Genomic DNA, 11397 nt, shown 5'->3' with positions numbered 1-11397 from the left:
CTGAACGCTTCAATAGAATGTGCAGGTTGAATTAGTTTTTCTCTTCAGGACAAATTGCTGTTCACACACAGAGTGGTAGCGACAAAATAGAAAAGCAAAAAAAAGGAGAAGCAAAAATTATGCTCATCATGCAATTGCATTTTATTTAATTTGATTTAATTTGATTTAATTTTAGCTTGGCTTTATTCAATTTCATCCATTTGGATCTTTATAAGCCTAGCTTTGTCCGTTCACGCAGGGCACCGATTCGTGCTGGAAGCATATCGACTCAGCCAAATTGGGTAAGCAAAAAAAAAAAAAGAAAAAAAAAAAAAAAACCACACTTGATGGCATTAAAAAAAAACCACACTTGATGGCATTAAAAAAAAAAAAACACTTGATGGCCTCAAAAAAAAACCACACTTGGCCACGTTAAAGAAAAAAAATTTCAAACCTGCAAGAGCGTCCACTCTTTTTTGCCACGAAATCAGACATTTTTAATTTTCCTCTTTAAAAATGTCAACTTATTTTTTGTTCTCAGCTTTGCAATATTCGTCAAGAATTGTGTTTTGCTTTTGCATCGCTGAATGGTTGAGGCAACTTTGGACATTTCGTGTTTGGCTAATGGCTCATTTTTCTGATTAAGGGGTAAAATATTTATTACTTCAAAGTTAAGATTGTTAGATATTAATTTTTTAATATAAGCTTTTTTATCTAAATTCGTTCTTAGTAAACCCCATTCAAAATATGGGATATTAATCACTGTATATCCAAGGTCTCTTAACAACTTATGTTTTAGTTTTGAAAGCGCGGTGTATGACTTTGTATTTTTATAAAAATGATTTTCTCCATTTACCTCTATGATTAATTTATTCCTCTTTTGATTTTCACTGCAACTTTGGTGTTTCCTATTTTCTCTTAAGAAGACGCTATCTTCCACTTCTCGAGACGCTGCACCATGCTCATCCGAATGAGATGCATGCTCCTCATCGAATTTGGAATAACACCGATTTATGTCAACTTGGGATGTGGATATATTTCCATTTCTACGAAGAATATAATTGTGCGTCTCATGAGAATTTTTTTCATCTTCTTGCACAAAATCGACGTCGTATGGACCAAGGGGTACCTCTTCAGACATGCATACATTGAATGTCAGGAGGATGTTTTTAATCTCTTTTTGTAAATCTGATTTAATATGATACTGTGCCTCTTTCTCTTTATTTTTTATATAATTCATATATTCAATACATTCGGTATCGAGCTCATTATACACATTTGGCACATGTCTCGTCCTTAGTGCCAATTCACATATTTTCAACTGAGTAAGATATATATTATCTAAAATTATGTCATATTTTATTAAATTTTTAATTATTAAGTTGTATGCATCTACATTTTCTATGGAGAAGTAGCACATATTTAACAGCAATTTGGACAACTCTCTGTATCCTAGAGAATTTATATTATCTTCATTTATTATCTCTCTGCACATTTCAGATATGAATTCTTCTTCATATATGTCTAATTTGAACAAGCTGTGGAATATCTTAACTCTACCCGGAAAGTCCACCGTTCTGCTACACAGATTCGAATTGAAGCAGTTACTATCACGCTCCGAGTAGAAGCAGCTTTTGTCACTCTCCGAATGGAAGGAGCTATATTCCCGTTTCGATCTAGATGTCTCATCGAAATAAAACACACAACCCCTATCGTCCGTACAGCTCACATTGTGATATATTTCTTTGTGTTTAAGATGATGCTTAGATTGCACCTGAGAGAAATGATCTCCCTCGTTATATTTGCAAAAAGTACATTTTTTCAGTACGCGAAGTAGTATTAGCTTAATGACAGAAGCATTTCTGTATTTATGCATTGCATAGGAATCTAAAAGTATTATTAAATTCTTCTCATCATATAATCCTTGATTTATTTTTCTAGTGAATACTGAATCAAACATATCAATAGTTTTTGAAGGAAATATTTTATTTTTTGACAAAAGGAAAAAAAGAATCACTAAGTTATTCAAAGTTGGAAGAACATGTTTATATGTATTTAAAATGCTTTTATATAACATGTGATGATCCACTTGCAGGTACAGGTAGCACTGCATAATATAAAAAATTTTCTTTCCATGGATGGTTTTTTTCAAAATGTTACAACTCTTGCGATTTTCTTCATAATCACACTTTTCTTCCTCCCCTTGCTGAACCGAATCCAAGAAGTTTCTTTTCAATTTGTTTGCAACTTCGTTTAATAATGGTATGTGTGCAAACTTCAGGTCTCTTAAACTATTGCAGATACTGAGCAATGTTTCGAGGAGATAATACTGTGGGTGATCCTCTGGGGGAGACACTTGGGAAATTTCATTAGATATTTTGTTTTGCTCCTCCTTGGGGATGTCATATTGGCTAGTTGTAGTGGCCGATTTGTCCATTCTCATAATAAGATTGGGAATGTTAATATTCTCAGAAAAGGCATCTATTTCTGCATTCGAGGAACACTCATGAGGGGTATTTCGCATGTGGGGAGTAGAAAATGTATCGTTTCTCTCTAGTCTCATATTTTTTTTTATCGTAAATTCCCTATTTTCAGCACAACATATACGAGTTTGTTTACTGAATGGAATATTATGGATCGTGTTATACCTGTGTAATTGATCTGAACTGTTAAATGTATTGTCTTGCCTAGGGTCTGTTTGTGTATGACATTTGAAATGGGCACCTCGGTTCAGTGTGCCTCCATTTTGTATATTTTTAATTTGGTTATTAATTTCTTTCTTTAACTTATATGTGTAAGTATAATCTTTATAAAATAAGAAGAATTGATCAAAATTGTGCGTTAATTTATTGCATATACTTTTGAGTAAAATCCAGTTTAAATTAATTAAATTTTTGAATTTTGGTTCATTTTTTAAAATATGTATTTTACTAAAAATGGAAAGAAAATGAACTAAATCTTCAATTTCATATTCTTCATTTTTAAAAAAATAGGAACATTTATTTATATATGCATGTAGAATTACATTATCAATTAATTTTAAATTTAATAAAATGTTCATAGTATGAATAAGCATTTTACTCGTATATAAATAATGTACTTTTAATTTTACACTAGTTAATATTTTGTTGCATATTTCAACATAATATTCATCACCAAATGTGTGCTTAAAATTTGGATAATGTTTTGTAAACAAAATTAAAAGGAGTAATAAATCTTCAACACTTGTGTTGTTGTACTTATTTTCTTCTATACATTTATCCGTTATTTTTTTAAAAATTTCTAAATTTATTTTTTCAGCATGTAAGTATTTTTTTAATTCCTCTATTTGAACATTTTCTTCATATTTTTTTCCCTTCAACTGTATTCCTTTCGATCCACACGATGTGTAAAAAAACTTTTCTCTTCTTCCTTTCGTTTTAGTGCAGCTTTTACAGATACATGTAATCTGATTGTACCTCCTGAGGGGGATACACAAAAGACTCTCAAACCGTCTAATTACCATGATCATATTTTTTTTGATAAATCTACATGTATATGCACATTGGTGTCTCTCACCTTCAACATGTACAAAGTGAAGGTTTCTTTTTTTTTTTTTTTTTTCTCTCATATATGTGTATATATAAGTATATATATGCACATGTAACTGTGTTTGCATTCACTGGGAATTTGTACTCTATCTTAATGTCTGTCCTTTCCAAGTGTACCCTATACATGTTAGTATTATATAATAACAACTCACTTTAATACTAAGCTTGTGCATTTTCTATGTGTCTATACATAGACATGGATTTCAAACATGCTAACACCCGGTTTATATTATGGCTTGTTTTCTTTTCTTCCTAATCGTCTCCCCCACCCCACCCCTTCTCTCCAAAGCAGATTTTAAGCCTATCTGTGTATTTCTGCACAGTTCTCAATGCCACAATTTTGCCTTTATTTTGTTCTCATTTTGGTGTAAAAAAAAAAAAAAAGAAAAAGAAATCGAAGCAGGAGTAGGAGCAAAGGCAGAAACAGAAACAGAAACAGAAACCGAAATAGGAAGCCGAAATGATGGACCTCCTTTAACCCTTAATAAACATCTCTTTGAAGTGATCAAAAAAAAAAAAAAAAAAAAAAAAAAAAACTACATCATGTTACTAACTGCAACACCTCGTTAAGGACAAAAACGTGTGATGGTCAAAATTCATTTCTCTGCTCTGAAATGAGAGATGTTGCATAGTGAAATGGTGATATGGTGAAATGTGGGGGTACACATATATATATATATATATATATATATATATATCTCAATTTTGTAAATACATTTTTATTTATTTTCAATCCCCCAACCCCAAAAAAAAAAAAAAAGAAAAGAAAAAAACCTTAATTATGATGCAGCGGTGAAGTGCGTAGAGTACGCACCTTCTTCTCATCCCTCATAAAATGAGCAAAACTTAGTTTATTTTGCATTTATTTTTATTTTTTCATATTTGAAGTTTCAGGGAGAACCACACTTCGGTGTTAGTGGATTTGAAGTTTTTTTTTCTGTGTGGATATCAAGACCCAAATTTGCTAAACTTGTATATTTGTATATGTGTATGCATGCATTAATTAAGTGCATATTTACGTAAGCACGATAAAACAGCAAACCCAGAAATTTTCAAAAGCCTCTCCCAATTGGGGTAATAGTCACATACGTAGAAACGCACACCCGCTTATTTGCCAGTATTTTTAAGAAGGCTTATTTGGGGGAACATTTTTATTCAAGCACATTTTTATGCATGTGTTTTTTTTTTTTTTTTTTTTTTTTTTTTTTTTTTTTTTTATTTTTTTTTCTTTTTCTTTTTTTTTTTTTTTTTTTTTTTTTTTTTTTTTTTTTTTTTTTTTTTTTTTTTTTTTTTTTAATTTTTAAAAATTTTAATTAAAAAAAAATTTTTTTTTTTTTTTTTTTTTTTTTTTTTTTTCCTAAAACAAGTGGCAGGAGGAACATAGTTTTCTTATATGACGTGATTAGGGAGTACCTAATCTGAAAGGTGATACAAAAAAAAAAAAAAAAACCTGCGTTACCATAGTTCTTATGTTTCCTTCTCCATCCACCCTTTCCCATGAGAAAATAAAAAGGCATAGAATTATTAAAAGAAGGATTCACTGACTCTATTTTCAGCACCATTAGGGAAGTTGGGAATTTAGCAGTAAAAGAAAAACTTGGTAAACTTAGAAAAAGTTATAACAAGTCAACTGTATTATTTTGTCTGTTTTTTCCAGTTTGTGAATTTTCCTATTTGCTGAATTCTCCATTGGGCTAAAGGAAATGTATAAAATTGATTACAAGGAAGACAAAGGGAAGTGTGTTGTTGCAGTTAATCAAATGCGTGCAGGGTATTGCATAGTGGAAGCACACCCAGAAATATCCATCCCACTTAGTGTTAAGTACATGGCTCCTAGAATCATTGATGCGGATAATAAGAAGAATGAATACAAAACGGTTAATATTTGTTTTTACTGCTTTGAAAAATTTAACAAATGTGTTTATTGCCCGAATTGTAAATATGTTGTATACTGCAGTGACATATGTATGGAGAGAGCGTGGAAATTACATAGAGATGAATGTGATATACTAAAATCCAACATTTTTGATAAATTTTGTCCAACAATTATAATGAGAATGGTTATTAATAGTTATTTAAGTCATTTCAATTTTTATGAATACTGTGGAAGTGTATCAGAATTACCAAAAGAAAAATATGAATATTTTAAATACCCAGCGTACATAGTTGCTGTAGCACTAATGAGTAAAAAAAAAAAAATGTTTACGAATTTTGAAGATAATGAAAGTATATTAAAAAATGTAATAGAAAAATTTGTTAAAATTTCTAAAAATACTTTACAAATAATTGATAATGAATTAGAACCAGCTGGACTAGCATTTTATAAAAAGCCTGTCCCATATTTTAATCACTCATGTTTAAGTAACTGTGTTACTATATTTAAAAATCAAAAGCTTTTCATAAGAACTTTGATTGATGTATATCCAGGGGATGAGCTAACAATCAGTTACATAGATATAGCTTTTGACAAAAATACAAGACTTTCCATTTGTATGGATCAGTATTTCTTTACATGTTCATGTAAATTATGTAAAGTAAACATTGCATCCGAATGTCACAACATTTTTAACACACAATTTGTATGTACACATTCTGAGAATTGTAAAAAATCTGTAAATCACATGGAACTTATTTTAATATCCGAATTAGAGAGAAAAACATGCTATGTAAATAAAAATCAGTGTAAAAATTCTTATCCAATTTTAAAAAAGTCTACTGAACAACAACATATATGGAAATGTGCAATTTGTAAAAATGAAGTACATGATAATACTATTAAAAGTTTAATAGAAAAAGAAAAAGAAACTGTCAAAGAGACGACACATCTTGAAACCCTTTTTAATGAAAAATATACTTACGACAATAAAACAGTCTTACAATCATTAAATAAAATAAAATCAAAAATTGATTATCTAACAACATTTTATCATCATACTAGATATTCATTACAAAAAATGAGAGCGAAAATTCTATACATATCTATACAATTACAAGAATTTAAATTAGCATATAATATTGCCAATCAATATCTTAAATCTATTGAAGTTTCATATGGAAAATATTCCCCCATATATGGTTATTACATTTTTCTAACTGGAAAACTCGCCTTATTTCTGGATTTAAAATCGGAAGGTCTTAATTTAATTCACAAGGCAAAAAAAAACATCATAAAAACATATGGGCCAGATTCTCCGATATACAAGGATTTGGAGAAGTTCCTCTACACCAATAAGTACTAATTTTTCATGCCCATTTTATGTGAAAGTAAAAATATACACAGAAAAGAAAAAAAAAAAAAAAAAAATATATATTCTTCTTATTAATCCAGATAAATGAATTACTCTGTTAGTCTTCTATATGGGTCTGTCCATATGTCCCCACCACAAACGCACACACACAGCATGCAGAAGAAATCACATAAAATGGTGTAGAAAATATGTCAATTCGTTATATTTTTTATTATTATTTTATTTTATTTTTTTTTTTTTGTGAAATTGGTAGAGAATTTAATAAAAATAAAGCACTTGTAAAATTTGTAACAACTGTGCAAACAGAGGTTGTAAGGGTCAGTACACGATTGATTCGTTACATCCGTCCCCATTTAACCCTCTAAACTTTGTACTTAATTTTTTTTTATTATTTTACTTATTTTTTTTTTATTTATTTTTTTTTTTTTTTGTATGCCCATTTTTTAACTCTGGAATGAAAAATCACATCAGACATCCGTTCCGCCCTTTTTTTTTTTTTTTTTTTTTTTTTTTTCTCCCATTTGATAACCTCTTTTAATAAACATGAACAATCATACATTTTTATTACTGACACTTTTATTAAATTTTTAGTTATTCTTTCGAAATTTTCCTTATTTTTATTTCATTTTATTTTATTTATTTTTTTTTGTACACTTTATTTAATTTACATTTTTTTGAACATCCTCATAAGGTATATAATATATGAGGAAAAGGTAAGACAGAAGTATAAAGTGTGTCCATGCAGCATTAGCTATATAACATAAAAATGTTATACTTGTTGAGCTGTCATTGTCGTTATAGTAACATTTTTAACCATTTTCCATGTTTATTATACAGGGTTGAAAAAACTAGAAAACGAATTTCATAACATCATTAAAAAGGAGTCTTTATATAGTAAAAATAAAATAAAAATAGTAATACACCCTTTTGTCATCCACATATTGTACTACATATATACCTTTTTTTTTTTTTTTTTTTTTTTATTTTTTTTTTAATCTTATTTTTTTAATTAAATCTACCAAAATTAATTAAGGCGCTAAAGCGATTTATTGCAACCACGAGGTGAAGCATGTTTTTGTGGCTTTAATAAGTAATTTAAGGTTCTGTGTTATTTTATTTTATTTATTTAATTATTTTTATTTTATTTTAATTTTCTTTCTAATGTTATATCCCAAATGGTTGAAAAAATAAAAAAACACCATTCCACATTTAAAACTATAAATCCCAAACTTATGCAAAATACACACGTTAACGTCCAGTTGGGGTATGACAGTTGTTTTTCCACAGCTGAATTTTTCACAACTTAAATATGCATAAAAACTGACACTTATCTATATTAAGAATGTTCAGAAAAAAAAATAAATACTTTCAATTATATTCACCTCTAGGTGTTCATGCTCCAGATGTTCAAAAAATAAGTTTAGTAAAGTGAGTGTTTCTCTTTTTTTTTTGTAGCTATTTATTTGTAATTTTTTTTTTCTTTTTTTTTGCCATTCACACATTCGAGGTGCAGAAGTTAGTGTTTGTTCTTACACATGCGACAAAAAAAAAAAAAAAAAGCAATAATATATATATATATATATTATATACTAAATAAAGAAAACACTTATTTTCTGCCTCCACTGAACTATTTTTATTTAAAATATGGTGTTTTTATTTAAACTAAAAAATTTAACACCAAACACTATGGCTCAATAGAAACAAAATCCAGAAATCATATAAACCGCAACCTGCATACACAACCCACATGGAGAGGAAGAACAGAGCCACCTGTGGGAATCGAACCCACGATCTTTTGATTACGAATCAAACGCATTACCGACTGTGCTAAGGTGGCTTAAATGTTATTTTTTCAATATGCCTTCTAAAGTTTATAATCCTTTTAAATCCTTTTGGTACTACTTTTCTCCTCTAAATAAATAATTTATATATCGTTATCTGCTCCATTTTACAACTCTTTATTACGTTGAGTAGGGAAAAAAGAATTCGTAATTTTGATAAACAGCTGAAGGTATTAAGTGCACAACTTTCCCAAACTAATGCACAAATATGTAAAGAAAAAAATAAAAAAGTATGAATAATAGTGTGAATCAAAATATGAATAAAAGTGTCAATCAAAATATGAATAAAAGTGTCAATCAAAATATGAATAAAAGTGTGAATCAAAATATGAATAAAAGTATGAATCAAAGTATGAATCAAAGTAACATCACTAAAAGAGAGAATCTAGAATTTCCATCTGATATTCTTTTTTTTTTTTTTTAAATGTGGGAAAAGGAATTTTCCTGCAGAGTGAAGAATCATCATCTTTAAAAATAGTACTAAAAAAAAATGAAATAAGCCCCTAAAGTGAGACATTTTTCTAATACCATTTAAATTATATATTTTATATTTTTATTTAGAAATAACACACGACATAAATACTACATTCGACTTTGTGATTATTTTTCTTTTTCTACTTTTGACTACAAGGACTTTTTTTTTTTTTTTTTTTTTTCTTTGTTTTTATTTTTTATAAATTACACATGATGGTACTAAAAAGTTATAACAGAACAAACTATACACATGGATATTTCTATTCTTGAGAATAATAAAATATATAGAGCTGAAATTCAAAATTTATTTCAAACTTATTTTATTATGTATAAAATTATCGCTTCATACCAAAGACATTTAAAAGATTATTACTTAATTTATTTTCGTAATGTCTTAGGAAAATTAACGTTCGTGTGTCGTAATGACCAAAAGGGAGGGGGGGAGCTTGGGGAATAAAATAAAATAAATTAAAACTTACTCTGTATAATAACCGGCTATGGGTAATAATTTGTCCTCTTGTTTAAAAGGTAAGTATTTACCCAGTATCCCTTAAAGGTGTAAGTGCATGCATGTATGTATGTATATATATATATATATATATACGACTGCAAATTAGCTTATCGAACTGATGGGAAAATCTGTTTAAGGTTTTAATTGACCATAGTGTCTTTTTCAATATGTGTATGCATAACTTCTACATGGAAAGACTAAGAAATGACACACAACTTCAGGTGGTAGAAAGAAAGTTATACACACCTATCTTGTATCACACATTTGCATTACCATTCCAGTTATTAAAAAGGGTTGATGGGCGTATGTTATTGTCTCTTCCTGCCTTTTAAACAAGCAAATTTTTTTTACCATTTTTTTTCCTTTTTTTTTTTTTTTTTATTGTTCTCTTATTTTCACTTTTATCTTTAAATTTACCAAAACATATTTTAAATATGAAGTCACATTTTTTGGTATTTTTTTTTTCTTGGAATTCTATTTTATTTTTTCATAAGGTTTGCTAAAATTTAAAAAAAAAAAATTTCTTATAATGTAAAGCATTATGCTAAAAAAAAAAACAATTAGAAGAAACAAAAAATAAATAAATATAGTGTAATTATAAAAAGTATCAAATTTTGATAAAAATTACGATAATATAATCACCATTGGCGCATTTTTTTTTTTTTTTAAAAAAAAAATTCGTGCCGTTTCCAATATATTGATTGTCCTAATTATTTACTCAAGGTTTTTTTTTTTTTTTCAGTAGATTATGTGATATACACAATGAGCTTATGCATATATGAATTATATATACATTCATATATGTACATATGTACGTATGTACGCATGTATGTACAATACTTATTATGTAATTGCACTTGTTTACACAAACATGTACATGGCACATGTAACATAAAAAATAAAACATACACAGGGATATATATAATGTGCAAGGAGAAAAAAAAAAAAAAAAAAAAAAAAACATGCAAGCCTCTTTTCACGTTTTATCAACTATAGTATTTACCATTCGTAAGAATACACATAATTTATGTGTATGTAAAAATATTAAGTACAAGCAGAATATTAATATACCAAAAAGTGTATGGAAGAACCACGTGTTGAAATTACTCCCATGAAAAGAAGTAGAGAGTCATACACATGTATAAAAATGGGAAAGCACCCAACTTTTCTGAAATTAGCTTATGTTCACGTAGAAATATAATGTACTCTTCTTATGATATATTGCCATCTCTTTACCATACTTTCGTCTGCTACCATTAGAATAAAAATAACTCATCGTGGAATATTTTCACAAAAACTAGTAGAAAACAAAATAGTAAAAAAAAAAAAAAAAAAAAATGTAAAATTTGATTGCTTATATATAATTAAATAGTTGTGAAAGACAAAACGTAGGAATAGAGGATCAACTAATTTTTGAACTTTTATATTTTTAAGCAAACACATGCTAGTCATTTTAATTTAAGGCGAGGAAACGAATAAAGAAATTTAAACATAGGGATAAAAAAAAAAAAAAAAAAAAAAAAAAAAAAAAAAAAAAAAAAAAAAAAAAAAAAAAAAAAAAAAAAAAAAAAAAAAAAAAAAAAAAAAAAAAAAAAAAAAAAAAAAAAAAAAAAAAAAAAAAAAAAAAAAAAAAAAAAAAAAAAAAAAAAAAAAAAAAAAAAAAAAAAAAACACAAAAAAAGAATAATGAAGATGTTTACCCAAAAGAAAAAAAAAAAAAAAAAAAAAAAAAAAAAAATTACTACGTTCTTCTTT

General features: G+C 27.7%; 2 protein-coding genes and 1 non-coding gene across 3 annotated transcripts; 1 reads left to right on the top strand and 2 right to left on the bottom strand.

Moving 5' to 3' along the window:
- Positions 1 to 466: 466 nt before the first annotated feature.
- Positions 467 to 3637, bottom strand: PGO_111530 (hypothetical protein, conserved; the record flags this gene model as incomplete). The annotated part of the gene is made up of 1 exon (XM_028688491.1): positions 467 to 3637. One exon carries the CDS (start codon positions 3635 to 3637, stop codon positions 467 to 469), a length of 3171 nt encoding a protein of 1056 aa, XP_028544292.1.
- A 1635-nt stretch (positions 3638 to 5272) lies between these two features.
- On the top strand, positions 5273 to 6808 carry PGO_111520 (histone-lysine N-methyltransferase; the record flags this gene model as incomplete). Its single annotated transcript, XM_028688490.1, has 1 exon — positions 5273 to 6808. One exon carries the CDS (start codon positions 5273 to 5275, stop codon positions 6806 to 6808), a length of 1536 nt encoding a protein of 511 aa, XP_028544291.1.
- Positions 6809 to 8582: 1774 nt separating this feature from the next.
- On the bottom strand, positions 8583 to 8654 carry PGO_111510. The gene has a single exon. It is a non-coding gene; the product is annotated as a tRNA-Thr (tRNA).
- Positions 8655 to 11397: the final 2743 nt, after the last annotated feature.

Source organism: Plasmodium gonderi (genome assembly GCF_002157705.1).
Source record: "Plasmodium gonderi DNA, contig: Chr11, whole genome shotgun sequence".
NCBI lineage: Eukaryota > Apicomplexa > Aconoidasida > Haemosporida > Plasmodiidae > Plasmodium > Plasmodium gonderi.
This window is presented reverse-complemented; position numbering and strand designations above follow the sequence as displayed.